The sequence below is a fragment of the Antechinus flavipes genome, chromosome 2 (genome assembly GCF_016432865.1).
Source record: "Antechinus flavipes isolate AdamAnt ecotype Samford, QLD, Australia chromosome 2, AdamAnt_v2, whole genome shotgun sequence".
NCBI classification, from domain to species: domain Eukaryota; kingdom Metazoa; phylum Chordata; class Mammalia; order Dasyuromorphia; family Dasyuridae; genus Antechinus; species Antechinus flavipes.
In genome coordinates, this window is record NC_067399.1 from 673,478,695 (window position 1) to 673,497,634 (window position 18,940).

At 37.6% G+C, this 18,940-nt stretch overlaps 1 protein-coding gene across 2 annotated transcripts in view; it reads left to right on the forward strand.

Annotated features, from left to right (window-relative positions):
• Positions 1–18,644, forward strand: part of A1CF (APOBEC1 complementation factor) — a 64,494-nt gene extending 45,850 nt beyond the window's left edge. The window contains exons 7-11 of one of the 2 annotated variants that reach the window (XM_051982647.1): positions 614–887; positions 3,395–3,603; positions 8,256–8,392; positions 9,080–9,219; positions 12,744–18,644. In XM_051982647.1, coding sequence (XP_051838607.1) covers positions 614–887; positions 3,395–3,603; positions 8,256–8,392; positions 9,080–9,219; positions 12,744–12,895 — 912 coding nt within the window. In that variant the 3' untranslated portion in view covers positions 12,896–18,644. The remainder of the gene's footprint in view (positions 1–613; positions 888–3,394; positions 3,604–8,255; positions 8,393–9,079; positions 9,220–12,743) is intronic. The other variant, XM_051982646.1, reaches the window with a different exon arrangement.
• Positions 18,645–18,940: the final 296 nt, after the last annotated feature.

Genomic DNA, 18,940 nt, shown 5'->3' on the forward strand with positions numbered 1-18,940 from the left:
CCTTTAAGAGTCACATGTAATGTCCATGAAAATGGGGACATGAATTAAGAAGGGGAGAAAAGAAGTAAGGCTTCTATCCCATCCAGGAGACTATGTTACCTATTATTCTGACATGTCTCAGATAAAGAGGAAGAGATCCTTGAGGGGATTTGTGTAGAGTCCAAATAAGGATGGGAGCATTTGAAAGTCTACAAGCTGAGTTGGCACAGGATTTGTTCAGATGTCAACATTTTATTCAAAATATTGAGATGACAAGTTCAGAATTATGGGTTAGAATTGCGTGAGCTCAAGAAATTGATTTTCAGCCCATAGAATGGGCTAAAGATCAAGAAGCAAGAGGATGGAGGGAGGCTTGTTTTTTTCTTACTCAACCCATTTTCCCAAAGGTTTGGCCTTTTATTGGAGTTACACATATTCTTTGCCATCCCCTCAAGCTGCCATATTATTGTTCCCACCATTTTCCCCCGCTCTTGACTTAGTGACTATGTAAGGTCATGGGACAAACAGTATGTTAAACCTAGAAAGTGAGAGCAAACAACAGGTGGGACAGACATGTGAACTGAGTAGCCTTTCTTGTGCCTCACTTTGTTTTTTCCTTTTTTTCTTATAAAAGGTATTGGATGGTTCTCCTATTGAAGTGACATTGGCCAAGCCAGTAGATAAAGACAGCTACGTGAGATACACTCGCGGCACAGGAGGCCGGGGTACCGTCCTACAAGGGGAACACCCTTATCCACTGGGACAGGTTTATGAGCCAGCCACAGCGTATCTGGGAGCACCCGTCTTCTACGCCCCGCAAGCCTATGCAGCCATTCCAAACCTCCACTTTCCAGTGGCCAAGGGACACCTGAGCAACAGAACCATCATCCGGCCCCCTTCTATTAGAGGTAACAGCCGCCAGTTAGAAATATCAAAGATTTCAAATGATTTGTTTTGCAACAGCCTTAGATGCATTATAAGGGAGATGTTCTAGCTACCGAGAGTGGAAATTGTTCATTGAAAATCACAATTGTACACTCTATTAAGCAAGGAATTTTTTCTTTAGTCACATTACAATTGGGAAAAGTTTTTACATTTTCACTAGAGATTTAGAGATGTAGAAAATCAATTAAATATGGATAAATTACTTGTTCTGAGCCTAGTCATTTGGTTACAGCATGGTGGAAAGCTCAAATCCCAGTTTGGATCCTAATCCCAACAGTAATTGTCATTATTATTAAAAGCATCAAGCATCTGTGGTTTCATCAGTGTAGATTGCAGGTTCCAATTCTCTTCTTTCCTCCTAACCCCCATCACCATGCTAATGGGCAGTTTTATGAGTTTCTAAATAGAGATAGAAGCTCACTGGTATGGGGCAGTGAGGTTTGGCAGGCCAAGATAAATGATAGGAAATGGGCAAAATGCTAATTAAAAAACATTGTAGAGTTGAATTGACTCATTAAAGTGTCAAGATGGGAAAGGGAAGAGAGTAGAGCTGCTTCAGGAGTGATGGCCTGGGAAAGAGCAGAGGTGAAAGAATTGGAGTTCCCAATGAGGATCAAGAATAGGATTTGGGGGTTGTAGGGCAGAGGGGAAGGTGGAATGGCAATAGATTGTGAACAGAAAAGGGAATTTCAGGGTTCCAATCGTGTAAGTGGAAAATTACAAGTATTCTATTTGAGAGTGATGGCAAGATCAAGGTTATGATTAAGAGCATCTCTGTATGTAGCTGAAGGGAGAAATGGAGTAATAAATATATGCCATGAAGTATAAGGAAACCTTGCTATTTTTTACCCATGAGACCCTGCTTCAGCCACTTCCTCTCTCTTGGCCCTAGTTTTTTTCATCTATAAAAATAAGAAGATAGGACTAGAATCCATCTTCTTCAATTCAATGAACATTTATTAAGTGCCTAATATATGTGAGGCATTGTGCTAAGTGCTATGGTTACAAATCCTTCCCTGCTTTACATCCTATGACCCAAAGAGACTGAATTTGAACATGAATAGCTCAGCATAATCCACTCACCACTAATGGAGAAACAATTCAGAATACACTTTCTGTGGATGGTGGGTTAAAGTATCATCTTTGTCTCTGAACAGCATGTTGTTATTAATCTGATAACACCTAATATAGCGGGATGCTCTCATCTTCCGTCCATTTGGAAATACAGATTGCATATTCTCGTGAGGATGTGAGTAAGGAAATTAACTTGTTTCTGAGTGATATTAGAGAATGAGGAATTAAATTTCAATCAGAAAAGGAAACAATCAGTCTGGCTGCCAGATAATTTCTATTTCCTGTTATAAAATATCAAATGAAGACGGAGGGAAAAAACCACACATCTGTAGATTTCCAAGTCCTGGATCATTTGAGCAGGGAGGACGACTACTAAGATACTAATTCAAGATACTAATTGTATCTTAAATCAAACATTGCAAAGAGCCACAGTCTTAGAATGGAAAGGGACCTCAGAGCTAAATGCTGTCCGACTACCCTCCCCCTAACCTCCTTTCCAGTGTGACTGATGTGGTCATACAGCCTTTGCTTAACGACCTCCTTTGTCTCCAGAAGCAGCCCTCTACACTTTTCTGTGGGGAATCATGTCAATGAAGAATCAAAAAAACGTAGTTTTAAAATCAACCATTTGTAATGTATGCATGCGGGAAGAGGAAGAAAGTGGGAATGTTCTGTGCTGTAAGCAAGGGGGGGAGAATCTATGTTTTCTAACTATTCAGGAACTAATGATACTGATTGAAGAAAGAGTAATTGACACAATTGGTTTTTTCCTATCCCTTTATGCCATCGATGGCAAATCGAATCGGCAATATGGCGCACACACACAAAATAGTAAAGTGAAAATCAAAAATAATCTGTGCATGAACTCAATGAAAAGTTGAACCTCACATTAGCAAAATAAAGAAGCAAATGTGAGAAACTTAACTGAAATGGCTGTTTGCTTTCTAGTCCAGTACCCCAGTGTGCTGGCAGTGACTTTGATTTTGCTGATAAAGGAGAGTCCAAAAGCAAGACAGAATATTATAAGGAGGGTAGTGACTTGGCTTTGGGGTGCTTTAATAAAGCCTTCCACCATCTTGCTTCTCTGGCTAAATCTCTCCAAGTGCTAGGTTAAATTACCAGCCAGAATTGAAAATGTCACTTCTAGCTTGGAGATGCAATTTACCATAGATATTAAAGGCAAATCTCCATGATCCTCTTGTCCTTCAAAGGTCACTCACTCATTTTTCCCTTGTGAATTATACTTTCCATTGAGTTTCATTCCATTAGAATCCCACATCATGACTTATCTTCAGGGGCATAATCAATGTGATGGGGGCTAACTTTTCCATTACAGTAAGAATCAGGGTGATTTTCTGGTGGTTTGATTCAGTTTAATACCTTCTTACATTCCTAGAAATTTACATGAATGTCCCTGTAGGGGCTGCGGGAGTTAGAGGACTGGGCGGTCGTGGATATTTGGCCTACCCGGGCCGGGGGCATGGCTATCAGGTCAAAGGAGAGAAGAGGGGAGAAGACAAACTCTACGACATTTTACCCGGGATGGAGCTCACTCCCATGAATCCAGTTACCTTAAAGCCTCAAGGGATTAAACTCGCTCCTCAGGTGGGTAGTAGGAAATGGATAAAGCACCAAGTCTTGTTTTCTCTAAATGCTTAAACAATAAAATTAATAACTAAATTCATAGACAAACTAAATAAGGAATAAAGGCGTATGGAAACTACCACCTCTAAACTATTTTAGTTTGTTCAAAGGAAGCCAAATGGATGTAAATTTCAATAGAATTGTGGAACAACTGAAAAGTTGGAAGGGACCCCAGAAGCTACCTAGCCCAGCAAATATATGAAATGAAAACTCCTTAGTAATATAATGGAAAGTAGCTTTCTGGCATCTGATTGGAGACCTTCCAGGTAGAGGCAGCCAACACCTAGTGAGGTAACCTAATCCATTTTTAGAAAGCTATAATTGTTAATATGCAATATAAATTGGCTTCTTCACAAATTCCCACCTGTTGCTCCACGTTCTACCCTCTAGGGCCAAAAAGAATAAAACTGATTTTCCCCCTCATGAGAACCCTTCAAATACTTGAAGAAAGACATCCTATCTCCCTGAGTCTTCTTGCCAAACTAAACCTGTCTACTTCCTTCAATGATTCCTCATGTGCCATGGCCTCAATCTCCTTTACCAAGCTGGTTACCTTCCTCAACATTAGAGTTTTTCCAATGCCCTCCTTAAACCTGTACTGAAAACAATCCTTCAGATAAAGTCCTATGAAGATAGATTATGATAAAACAATCATTTCTCTATTTCTCAATGCTCTGCCTTTTTTGAGGCAATCCAAGATAACATTAAGCTGACTTATAGTGAGTCTCGAAACTACTGAAATCCCAAAATCATCTTGAAACTCCTGGCCACTCAGGCTTTGCCCATTTTGGACTGGCGGTGTGTTTATTTTTTGAACTTAAGTGTAAGACTTTATCCTTGTTTAATTCTAGCCACAGCCTCACAGGATGTATTTCGGATGCTAATTTCAGCACGTTGATTATTCCTCTCTGCTTTGTGCTATTGGCAACATTTTTGATCAAGCTATCTATACCTTTTTTCTAGTCTGATAAAAAAAATATTAAAAAGTATAGCCCCGAGCTCAGATCCCTAGGATCTCCTAAGAGAAACCTTCTGTCATTTTAACATTGAACTATTATCAACTACTTTTTGAGTCTAGATATCCCACCAGAATCCAACTATGTTAGTCTAATCTATATCTCTCCACATTCTCCATAAAAATGCTATGAGACATTTTGACAAAAACTTTGGTTAAAAAAAAATCTAGGTAAATGGGAATCCATAGTATTCTTTCATCAACTACCTTCAAAATCCATGAAAAAAAATCACAATAGCATTGAATTTGCCAGTGTCTTCTTCCAGTTAATCTTTCCCTTGGGGTGTGCCTCAGATTTTGCTACTGGGTTGGTTTTTCTCTTCTGTTTCCATTGCTCTATCTCATATAGAAATATTTCCACATTTCTTTATCATTTTTTGAGCATCTATATATGTTCCTGGGGAGAGGTGGAAGCTTATGGGAGTGGAAGAAGGACTGCCTTGACACAAGTACAAATCTGCATTTTGTTGCAAGAAATAAAACCTATTTCGTAACTTATATATTATTAACCCAATCCCTTGCTTGAGAGCTGAGGAATCATAGATCATAGCAGTAAAAATATGGAAGTTAACTACTCCAACCTCTTCATTTTACTAATAAGGAAACTGAGGCCTAATGAGGCAAGATGATTTCTATTTGGACTGTCATTTTTCTATTTACAAAACAGACTGGGTCCAATCCCAAATTAACCAGAGGGATTTTTTTTTCAGTATAGGATTATATCAGGCCTCTGTTGGGGTATATGGTACACCATTCTATCCATCAAAATCCACTCTACTCTAGAGTCTACTTAATCTAGTGATGAGAATACCCAAAGAAGAACCAAGGAGATTTGTGTTTGAATCCTGCCTCAGACATCTGCTAGTTATGTGACTTTGGAAAGATACTTAAACTTTGAGAGCCTCAAATGCCCATCTGTAAAATAGGGGATAGCAGCACCACGAGGGAGTTGTGGGGATCAAATCAGATAATATAGGTAAAGTCTAATGCCTAAAGTATATAATTATAATATAATAATAATATAAATAAATTATAGGATATTATAAATACATAATTCTATATTATATAAGTTATTATATGTAACAGTTTAAGAATTGCCCAATATTATTACAATGATTGTGTTTTTCTTTTTCTTTTTCAATGGCAAGGGATGGGAGTCAAAAAAAGTGATTTTTGTACATTGAAAAAAATTATTTTAAAAAAAATAAAGACTTGCTTCCTTCAAGTTGATCAGAAATTGGCCCATATGTCTTCTCTCCCCTAACAGATAAGGAGCTAGCCTTAACCATTTAAAGGCTCTTCAGGTCTGCCCCCAAATAGTAACCTTCCAAGGCCCGTCTCACTCTCTGACAGCAAAATCATCTCATTCCTTTGGGCCTCTTGTTAAGGCACAAATGACCTGGGAGAATTAAATCTTATCACTGATATCTTAGCAGTCAGTCAATTGAACAAGTCCCACAGACAAGCAAGCAATGATCTAAGGCTTGGAGTGTGCATGCCCCGAGAAACAATGAGCAGGAGGAAAGGACCTGCTGATGGTGGGGATGAGGAGCTCCAAGAGAAAGCTTCCGCAACCTCATAATTGTAGGGGGTCTCTGATCAATGATGTTCCAAAGTTCAGAAGAGATGACATGATACCTGTTGATATCTCTGTCTGAAACATGGCATAGTTATATTCTAGACTAGCAGCTGAATGTGGTACCTACAAACGAGATTAGAAGGAGAGAGAACTGAAAAGCCAAATGGGAATTCAGATGGTCTTTAGGATGGATCACTTTTGGAGCACTGTAGGACTATACTGGGACCATATTTGGAATATAAAGGGCTAAGAGAACACTCTTCCTGGAACACCAGAGGGACCACATCCAAAGTTGTACAGGAGTAGTATATGGGATTATCTCAGGAGTATTCTGTTCCCTTCTGGACCACATTAAAAAAGGACCTTAAAAAGCTTGGAAATACCGAGAATGAAGCAACTGAGATGATGAAGGATTTTTTAAAAATCACAGGATATGAGAATCTGTTGAATAAATTAGGGATGCTTAGTTTGGAAAAAAAGAAGATTGAGGTAGGAATTTGATCATTACCTTCAAAAATATAATCCAAAGATAAATGGATTGTTTTAAGGGTTGAGGGTACCCCCTTCCTAGGAAATTTTCAAGAAGAGGCTGGATATCCAATTGCTGGGTATGTTATAGTGGGATTCCTTCATTGATGGATTGGACTAGATGGCCCTTGAAGTCTCTTCCAACTCAAGTTCTGTGATTCTACATAAAAGAGAGCTAGTTTTGCTGTGCTTGGCCCTAAAGAGCAGAATTATAAATGATGGAGGGAAGGTGAGGAGAGGTAAATTTTAAGCGAATATCAGGAATTATAACATTCTACAGTTAGAGATATCCAGATGAATGGGCTTCCTCACTGGAGCTGATGGAGCAAAGACTGGATGACCATTAAATATCTTACATAAAAATATGTATTAGATATTATATATAATACTATATATAAACATTAAATATGTTAGAGAGATAATTACAGTTCAAATCTGAACTAGACTAGATGGCCATTACGGTCCCTTCTACTGCTGAAGTGCTGTGATTCTGCAAAATAATTCCAAAAGGATTATTGAAATCACATCCCATAATAGACTTGGAAGCTGTCTACTCCAACTTCTTCATTTTACTAATAAGTAAACTGAGGTCTAATGAGGCAAGATGATTTCTATTTGGACTGTCATTTTTCTATTTACAAAAGAGACAGGGTCCAATCCCAAATTAATCAGGGGATATTTTTTTCCAGTATAGAATTGTATTGAAGGCCCCTATTGGGGTAGAAGAATTATTGCCACACATTTGGACCCTTGGTTCTTTCCTCTGTCCTGTACCTTGTAGACTCTTCTGGAAATATGTTTCTTGCATGGGCACTGGTCTACTGCAATCCACCGTAGACATTGGTCATCATCCAATTTAGCACTAGTATGGAAAAAAGACTGAGACAGTTATTATGATTAAGTCAGTATGTCTGGGGCCAAAATACTTAGAAAAAAAAGTGCAGGAAATTGAAATTAAATAGAAAGGATTCCACAGGTCAATAAGATTTGTCAGAGAAATCAAAGGGACCAGACAAAGAAATATAGGACTGTCCCTTTGAAATTTTTTTCTTGGACAAACAATAGCACATTTCTTACATAAAGGTCACCTTTGATGGCTGTGCCCCAGTGAATTGAAAAGAGAGTTTATTTATATCCTGTGCTCTCTGCATAAGTTAAAGGTGATCAGAGGAAAGAAAAGTTGATCCAGCAGCAATCAAATTGCTAACGAAATTGAGGTTAAAGCTAGAAATCACAAGTTTAGGCACTTGGGACAAAGTTAAATAGCTAACATCTATGCAGAAAACACATTGGAGTAATTGGTGGGAAAATCATCTTTATTAATTAATGGTAATCCAATTTTCAATTGAGTTCAAATTGAGTTCAACTCAAGGTTTATGAGTCATTAAGCCATGGAGCATTTTCTGCCTTTCTTATATTAGCATAAATGCAGAAGTATGACATTTGTTTTTAAAAATGACAGAGTGAAAGTTTTTCTTTTCATTCTCCTAGGTCTTAGAAGAAATCTGCCAGAAAAATAACTGGGGGCAGCCAGTGTACCAGCTCCATTCGGCCATCGGTCAAGACCAAAGACAACTTTTCCTGTACAAAATCTCCATTCCAGCTCTTGCCAACCAGAACCCAGCAATGTGGGTAGTTTTCCATTTTTTTCCTGTTTACTCAAGATGGTGGTTTCTCTCTGTTCAATTCAATTCAACAGGCATTTATTTAAGCCTCCCAAATGAATACAAGTTTCTTGAGAATAGGGACTATCTACGGGGTCAAGAAAAGCTTGTCATTTTTATATGTCTGATACTTTTCTGGGTGACAAAACAAGGAAAACAAAGTCAAAACTGTCCTTTCCCTCAAAAAGATTATATTCTACTGGGGTGAGGAGAAAACACAGTAGGTGCACAGATAAATTAATATAAACTGCATAAAGAGTGATTATAAAGACATTTTGGGGTGGGAAGGAGCACTGGGGAGATTGGGAATGGTCTTGGGTTGAATACATGAAGTCATTGCCCTTTGACAGTTTCACTAGTAGTCAAAAATTAGAGAGCAAAGAAAGATGATTTGTATACAAAAATATGAGCCAATCTAGGAGCTCAAAATTCCAAAAAGGATCATCTTCACCATTATCATCATCATCATCATCATCATCATACATTTTGAATAGTCAGTAATTTCATGTCTCTTCCACCTCTCAATTTCCTGTCCTATGATTCCATTAATGTTTCTCACTTTATCATAGAAATACTATATAAGTAATGACTTCTATTGGGCCAAGAAGTTTGGAAAATGATCCCAAATCTAACCTGATCTCTGTTTTACAGTCATCCCTTCACGCCTCCAAAACTCAGTGCTTTTGTTGATGAAGCTAAGACATATGCAGCTGAGTATACCCTTCAAACTTTGGGCATTCCCATGGAGGGAACTGAGGCTCTGCCAGCTGCTGCTGCTGCTGCTTTTCCAGGTGGGTGAAAGCTGCCACTAATTTGTGTTCCACAAAGGAAGTCTCATTTCAAATAGCCTTAGCGTGGAATCGAACATTCCCAGCCCCTAAAACTTGAACAAGTGACTTGCCCTCTCTAATCCCCAGCTACTTTAGACCAGAATATCTGTAAGGTTCCTTTGACTTATAATTCCATTCTTTTTAAAACCACCAAAATATATTTGAACTATGCTCATGGAAAGTTTGCCTTTGCAAGATACATAAACACAAGGTTTGCCAAGGAAATTCACAACATATCTTCATGGAAAAAGAACTGGACCAAGACTCAAGACGTTGGGTTTTACTTTATAACTTATTTTGAACTTGTCACTTCACCTCTAGACCTCAATTTACTCATGTTCAATGGCAGGAGGAAAATTAAACTTCATTGACCAATCAGCAAATCAGAACTTGATATGTGACAAGCAAATTGTAATGTTCTGAGAATCCAAAAATAAATGAAAGATCCCCTGGTTCTCCAGGAATCTGCATTTTATAGAGGAAATCATAGGATCTTAGATCTAGAGGTGGGAGTTTCCTGAGAGTTCAATGAGTCCAACCCCTTCATTTTACAGAGGAACCTGAGAGTCAAAAAAATAAGCTAGTAAAGGTTGGAGGTGGGATTCAAGTTTATAAATCTACTTTTCCCATATGATCTCATTTCATCCTCTCAACAAACTTGTAAGATAAATGCTACAGGCATGATCATCACCTTTTTTCAGATGAGAAATTTGATCAGGATCATACAGTTTATAAGTATCTTTGATAGTATTTGAATTCAGCTAAGATATTCTTAGTCATATCTACTACATCACCTTATAGCCTAATATTACAACAGACAGACAGACAGATAAATATTTAGATAGGCAGACAGATGGATAGATAGATAGACAGGCAGACAGACAGACAGACATTCAGATGGATAGTCTTATTTGATCAACAGCCAGAAAGATTGGATTCCTTTCCATGTATAAGAAAACTTTTCACCAAGAGAGCTTTTTGGTTTTCATTGACTTTTCCCTGGTTCCATTTCCTGAAGTCAAAAGACAAAAATATGTAGGGCTTGAGAGCTGCCCCATCACCTTGGGAATAACAAAGAATATATTTGTATGTCATGGGATCAGCAAAGACAAGGAAAGCTTCTTTCCAAATATTGCAAAGACTCGAGTCCTCAGCCCAATGTGAAAAAAAAAAATCAGAAGCCCTGAGATGTAAACTTCCCTAGACTGTATATTTATATTGTTTCTCTTAGGAGAATCCTGGGTATGAAAGTTGTTCTCAGTGAACTTCTCAGGGGCACAAAACAGACTCAGCTGCTTAAGAAATGTGGATTAGTGAGCATTAAAATGCAGTGAAGAAGAGTTAAGGAGTGGTTTCAATTTTAGAAAAAAAATGACAATGATGGGTTCCAGCCAGTTTCCTGCCACAGAGATTTGCAAAAGCCATACACACACACATGCATAAAATCAATTTGTCTGGGGTTGGGCAGGCTTACATAGCACATCAGCCAAATGGATTCATTGTTTGAAACTGGGCCTTACTTTTTGCTCAGTTTTAAGTATCCCTTTCTCTCTCTGTCTCCAGCTCTATCTATCTATATTCTCTCTCTCTCTCTCTCTCTCTCTCTCTCTCTCTCTCTCTCTCTCTCTCCCTTTCTTTCTCTCTCTCTCTTTCTCTCTCTCTCTCTCTCTCTCTCTTTCTCTCTCTCTCTCTCTCTCTCTCTCTCTCTCTCTCTCTCTGTGTTTCTCTGTGTCTCTCTGTCTCTGTCTCTCCTTGCTGTCTGTCTCTCCCCTTTACCTTAAGTAGTAGGAGAAAAAATACTCACAATCAGCATATCAATGGCAAAAACACCATTTGGTATCAAACATCTTTGATAAGGGTTTAATAGCCAAGATGTATAGACAATTAATAGAAACATGTCCAAAAGCCATCTCCGATATATGAGTGGCCAAAACATATGAAAGAATAATTTTTAAAAGAAGAATCATGATTAATGACCCAAATTAGAGAGGACTGCAAATTGGTCCAACCATTCTGGAAAGTAATGTGGAGTTAGGCAAAGCAAACAGCTAAAATGCCCATGGGCTTTAACCCAGAGATTCCACGCTATGACTCCACGAGACAGTGAGGCTGACAACTTTGTACAAGCCTAATTCACTTTAAGTAACTCATGCACATTTCATGATGGCCTGTTATGATGTCATTGTTCCTCTCTGGAAATGAAAGACGAACAACAACTGTTAGGAGATTCTTAGCAAAGAACTAGAAACAAATTTGATGCCCATCATTGGGGACTGACTAAACCATAATGAGCTACCATTATTCTGCAAGAATTGACAAACATTATAAACACAGAGAATCACAAAAAAATCTTGCATGAACTGATGCAGAGCCAAGAAAATAATATCCACAATGGCTACAAAAGTTTAAATAAAAAGGGCAACCACAAAAGAATCAAAAGTGAACTTTTCAAAACTATAAAGACCAAACATGGCTCCAAATAAACCATTTACTTACATTGTAAAGTAATGTATCTACTTTACTTTAGATACATTACTAGGTCCTTCCTTCTTCTGCTTCTTTACAAGGATGGGGATCCATTGGAACATTGCCTATCATGTCATATTTTTTTCTCCATGTGTTGCTTGATTTTGTTGAGTCCTTTCTCTTCATCCTGGAAGGAAGGAAAGAAAGAAGGAAGGAAGGAAAGAATTATATATGATATATATAATACATACATATAATTATATATTATATGTGTTTTATATTATATAATATATGATTATATTATGTAATTATATAATAATGTAATATATATTATATTATATGTAATGAAACATTATATAATTATGTTATATAATATAATTATATATTATTATATTATTATAATTGTATATTATGTATTTATATATAATTATATATTATATAATAGATAATAGATATTTATAGATAGAAAATCCTATTCTGTTGAGTAAGGAGGTGATATGGTCTTTAGAAAGTTCAATTTAATTTTGAGTACAAGATGGATTCAGATGGGAAGAGACCCTGGGAGTTACTTCATTTCGCTGACCTCAGTTTCCTATTCTGTAAAATGGAAGCAGCAGATAAGAGATGGCCTCTTGGGTCCATTCCAGAATGTGCTTATCGGGTCATAGACTCAGAGCTGGACTGAATTTTTGAGGCCCTCTGCCTCCCTCAGCGCATTGATTTAAGTAATAGATCTAAAATTAGCCTATGGGTCTTCTGAACAAAGCTGAAATTAAGGTAGAGTAGAACTAGTATCTAGAGTGCCAGTTATTATTTATTATTCTTTGCAAAGGATTCAAGAACTCCCATGGAGGAAAGTCTCCCCACCATGCAGATTGGGGCACTCTGAGGTTCAGCCTTAATTGGGGTGTGTCAGAAAATGTATCAGAGAGAGCACTTGAGCTCAGATCCAACAACTACGGAACCAGAAGGTTGTAAATGGGCCTTGTAACTGGCATTTCTTTTGCATCCCTCCCTAGGCTACGCCATCGCAAACGCGGCTGCCACCGTGACTGCGGCCCAGCTGAAGCAAGCAGTGACCCTGGGCCAGGACCTGGCCGCCTATGCTGCCTACGAAGCCTATCCTGCCTTTGCCGTGGCCGCACGTGGGGATGGCTATGGGACCTTTTGAGGACTGCTTTTTGTACATTCGTTTTTTATTTAAAAACAGACACAAAGCTCACTGTAGACAAAGCCTCCCTCAACTCTCCGAATTGTTTCAAATAACTTGCAAGTAATCCACTTCCTTAACTTTCTTACTCATTAGCCAGTGGATTTTTTTTTAGCATGGGTATTTCCAAAATTAAATCAAATGCTTATGAATCTGTTTTCTAAAGTAGAAAGGGAAGGAACTCTGGCCCCAAAAAGTATTCTATTATTACTGGAGACCTTAGGTGTCCATTTGGTATGTTTACAAAGGAAAATATAGAAGGGAGTCGGATATTTCAGCCCATGGGAAGCATGACCAAGATCATTTATAGAGATGAGAGACCAGAAGCTCAGACACCTCCCCAGCCCCCAAAGGGCTAACATTCCCCCTCTAGTGGGCCCTATCTCCATCTTGGGCTCTGTTTACAGGCCTGGCCTGGATATAGCCCAGGAGAGATTTCCCTAGTAATCACTGCTGGACCTTTCCATTCCGTCTATCTAAAACATATACTTAAAATTCAGGACCTTTTTGGAACTTCTCTGAAGGCATTAAAAGTAGTCCGTTCCCCCACTGGAAGTTAACATATGGTTCTACCTCTGGCCATTTTCAACTCATTTCCAGTAGATTTCTTTTAAATCCATTTTGGTTAGGCTCTATACATCAGGAAAGGGGTAAGATCCCAGAGAGGTCCTGAAGGTTCCGACTTAGCCATTCTTGGCTGAGTGCAAACTCCTCAAGAATTTGTCTTTTTTTCTTCATCTTTGTATTTCCTGGCCCCTAATTCAGTAACCTGTACAAATGTTTTTCCTCAGATCTACTGTCTAACTGGTATGGGAAATTCTGGAATGATAAAGCCCTCCACTGAACTAAATAACTATTCTTCTATAAGCTTATAGTCTAAAAAAGTTGTCTAAGACTCGGGTTAAAGTTTCCCACTTCTGGTGTCAGAGGTGGAATATGAACTCAGATATTCCTTATTTCAAAGCCAATGAGCTAGTCATCATATGATTAATAAGGAGATTAATTCACCTCTGAATTGAATTGCCAGTTACAGAGAAACAGGTGAAAATGTTCCTTTACAGCAGGAAGACAGAGGAAAAAGGAGCTATTCCCTTTTTTTTTTTTGTTTAAATCTTATGGGCCTTCAAGTTCTCTTGCATTTGTCCTTGGCCCTTCTTTCAAATCTAACCATATGACAAATAACATGAGAGCTCTCTACCTTAACTTTCTTCCTGTTCCCATAAACATCAAACAACTTTGCTAAATCAGAGTTAGTTTTTCATGTGGCCTCTCTCTGGGAAAGTCTTCTCCCTCGTCCTCCCAACGATCACAACCTGTTTCTTCAAAAGACTAGATTCCCTTCCCCTGTTCCAAAAAGCAGAGTATATCCCCCTTCCCCAAGTACACTGATGGGGAACAGGGGAGCCGAGAAATAAAGAAAAGGAGCCCCAAACCCCACATTTGCCAGAATGATGGTTTATGAATCAGACCGAGCAGGCTGTGTGCTTTGGGCCCACTCAGGCACCTATTTCCTGGATGAGGCCCCCCCTTCTAGTTTCATTAATGGAAAATCAATAAAACATACTCAAATTCCCATTCAGAAATCCCTGGGCCCCCATAAACATTTATAAGACTCAAATCAAAAGACTGGCTGAAAATGATGTCAGATGCCGAAAGGGATAATGGGATCCGAAAGCAGAGCAGGGCTGACCTTGTCCCTATGAGGCCCCTGTCTTGCCCAGCAGCAAAAACACTGGAAAACCACTGGTAACATGCACCTTTAAAGCCCCCAAATGTTCTGCTCTCTGTCTCTCCTTCTGCCTCTATCTCACTAAGCACATTTTGCTTCTCAAATCCCTGGGAAATAGGATTCCAATTTGCATCCATTTTCCTCCCCGTGAAAATCCTATTTGCTTTGAGGTCATAATTCCTTCTCTTTTCATCAATCTAATCTGACAAACATTTGTTAAGTACCTACTATGTGCCAAGTGCTATTCAAAGCACTAGAACTCAATGCACTGGACAGCTCAGTAAGACTAGAGGAAATTTTGACATTCAAATAGGAAGAAAAATACAGATTACATGGGGAATGGAAATAGCCTGAGGTAAATTTCAATCCATAAGTGTAAATGAGGCTGTCGAACCTCTGCTATCTTGTGTCCCAATCATCTTTCCGTGGTTCTGACCTTGCTGGATTACCTTGTCTTCTCAAGTTGCCACTGGAAGGAAGCCATTGAGTTCAATAATTAAATCACCCTCTTGGATGTGAATCCCAGTCCAATATCATCCCAAATGACTTGATATTTAGTGAATGGTTTAGTTAGTAAGGCTCCCAGGTAACCAGGAAGTTACCTCAAGTCAAGAAAATGCTGGGGTAAGAGGGTTTCTCATAAGAGAAAGCAAATACTTTTCAAGCTATATTTCAGGTATTCCTTTGCACTGAGAGAGATTGAGATTCTGTTATTTACTAACATTAACCATATGGAAATATTTTTTCTTGAGTATTATTTTACTTATATGGAAGCACTTACCCCCATGTTCGTCCCAGTCTAGAAGAGTTCAGCTTTTCATCAAAACAATATCCATCTAAATTTCAATTTATATTGAGTGTCACAAGGCTTTCAACTAGCTCCATTTTATAATTCTATTTGGAGTTATTGAGCTCCAAATTATTATTATTGGCTTGGGGATAGGAATAGTCTGCACTGAGTCATTTGTTGGGTTAGAAATGTACTTTAAAAGTTGGGAGTTCCTTTCCATATCTTTGGCATTTGGGAGTCATGAGAACAGTAGTAGATCCTGTTGAATATCAATATTTACTCTTGGCCTTGGCTTCCATATAGAGCCATTGAACCCCATTCTTCCCAAGCTATCCTAATCCAGAATTAGTCTGTGTTCACAAGCTAAAGTGAATATAAGACTATTTAAAGTCCTTAAAGGAAGGTCACACAATTGTTTATATGAAGTGAGATTTTTATTTTCTATCGTTTGTATTCCAGAGTACCTGGTTAAAGAAGGTATGTTTATATACCCTTTTTAATCCTGTAACCTAAATATATTAGCCCTTTATATGCCCAGTAATGAATGGACAAGAGGAATACTAAAAATAAACTTAAAAAGAGACTCATCGTTTTTTGGATTTTGTAAATACACTTTTTGTATATTGTAAATACATGCTGGGGAAACTAATTAGTCCTCCATTTCACACTTGGCACGATTAATGAACTCTGTGATCAGATTTGTTAAAAAATCAAATTATAACCTGGAGCCCTTAAGATACTTTTCAAATAAATGAGTCAAATTCCCTCACAGTTTTCAGTATTCTGTTGGATGTAAACGACTAATGCTCATCAGTAACTACAATAACCAGTCAAAGAAAGTAGTAGACAACTTTGGATCCTGTGGAACCTATTTTTGAAGATCTGGCCCAAGGTTTAGCTTTACTCTAAAAGCATTAAGTATATCCCCCAGTACATAATAATAGGAAGTGAAATGATGTCTGCGTTTTGAACTCCTTAGATGAAAAATAAATCATAAATATAAAATCATTACAGAAATAGGATCTTCTGATCCCAAACCCTGCTTTTATCTGATTGCAGTTAATCACATGAAATAAGAAACAAAATGTGGCCCAAAAAAAGCATATAAATGTAGTATAATATTATTTTGTTCAGAAATGTGTTTGATTAAAATAACCAACTTTTTCTAGCAGCAATTAGAAGGAAAATAGAATGTTAATGTACAGCTGGTGGCCTTCTTTGTGTAATGTTTATTATTAGAGAAAGCAACTCATGGACATTTCAGTCTATATATGAGTATTTCCATGATTCCCTGAGGTTGTAAAGGAGATATGAAATAGCAACAGCATGATTATTAAAGTCTCTGCTTCTGCCTTCCTTATTGCTTTTTATTTAAGTGATCCAGGGAACAAAACAAATATACTGAAAATAAGCCCTTATTATGACACTGATGACCACCAGTATCATAGATCTAAAGATAGCTGGGACCTCATCTATTATACCTCCCTCATCTTGCAGATGAGGAAACTGAGGCAAAAGAAAAGTGAACTTTCCAAATACAACTTTAAAATCAATTTACAGTTTTTTCTCTCACTCTCCCTCCCTCCTTCTCTCTCTCTTTCTCTCTGTTCCCTCTCCTCCTTTCCTTCCCAATATCTTTTTTTTCAAACATCAGATTGGCAAATACAGATACACCTTACTTTAATTCCATTATGATTTATCAACTTTGACCTTTTGCACTATAGATATTCACATAAATCCCAATCCTTCCCATATTTTAAAATAAAAATATCAGAGATAGAGATAGGATAGAAGATGGATTCTAAGAATTAGCACACAATACATACTTTTAAAAACTGATTTCTCATCTTCCTCATCTTTCTTCCTCTACTCCTATTGTAGAAGATCATAAGTATTAGACACTGTGTATTCTCCCAGAGGCTATAGAAACATTTGTTCTTTAGTGAATATTCTTTTCATGGCAAGTTCCTTTTTATATCTTTGGCCATTAAAAAACATAATTACACTCAATTTCAATCCATCAATTACCAAGAGTTTTTAAAACTTTGAGGAAGTATATTATACTTTAGGTCTCAGAGAAATTTGCTCTTTTTTCTGTTTCTTGATTGGGTGTCCTAATTTGGATTAATTTAATGCTGGATCTTCTTTTTTTTCTTCCCTTAAGTTAAAATGATCTTCCAACTATTTTGATGGAGTGGTGTGTGTGTGTATAGGGAGTGGGGTACCAAATAAATGACTAAGCAAAAAAAAAAGTCATTACAAATTAAGGAAATACTTTTTTAAAAATAATTTTAAGCCAAATAGAGACTCCAGAATTGCCCAAGTGTATTAATTAATAGAGAGTCAAGGCTTTTTATCAGGCTGAAATCACTGGTTCATTATTCTTTTAATTTCACAAGTGCATTCCTGGGCTGGAAAACCCAGGATGTAGTTCACAAAGCAGATCTGGCCTGTGGAGAGGAGGGAAATGAATGAAAACACTCTTTTCTATTTTTAGATTTCCTCACAAATGTGAATTTTACTCAGAAACTTGGCCTTTACTGCCCTAATTCCTGGAGAAGTTTTATTTTTGCGGACTGCAGAGAAGGCTATTTAAACCAAATCATGAGGATCAAAAGCCTGAATATTTCATTCACTGATTGGATTTAATTTTGATTTAATTTTGGTCATATCTTGCTCTGTCAAACACTGTCTTTTGGGGGGAAGGTTATATTAATAGTGGCAATACTGTCTAAAAGAATGACTTCAACCCACCCACCTCCACCTTTATTAAAAAAAAAAAAAAAGCACAGTTGGACAAATACATTTCTTGCTTGAGTCCCATGTTGTTAGTCCCCGTTGGCATTATTACTTTATTGTGTACAGGAGGAGGTTCTTTCACTGGGGCCACAAAGCCAAGTGGGCATAAACAGTATTAAGTGTGTGTGTGAGAAGCGCTTATTTTGTCCTTTCAGTAAAATGTGTGTATAGAATTCTCACTATAAACTCCCAGAATGGAGTGAGTCAGAATTACATCATCTACATGTTCGGGGAAACAATCATTGGTTTGGAATAAATAAACATAATGGATACCTTGGAATAGTCAATTAAATGGAACCATAAACTTCCAAGTACTGTAATATGTTGTATAATTCTAAGCTGATCCGATGCTCTTAATTGATTTGTGAGGTATTATTAAATATCTAAATCAACCTGTGAGTTCTGGATTTGTTCTTTCCTTATCAGATTCACTAGTTTAGCCAAGAGAGTAGTTAATGTCTTTTTTTTTTTTGAGGAGAGAAGTCAATCATTCATTCAACAAGCACTAATTAAATACCTGACAAGAGTCAGTCACTGTGCTGAGCTGGGGGAGAAGATTACAAATTCAAAAAAAATGAAATAGACCTTACCCTCAGGGAATGTACATGTTCATAGAGAATCTAATGAGGGGGGAGGGAAAGAGAGACAAAGAGACAGAGATAGAGACAGAAAGATAGATGTCGAGATA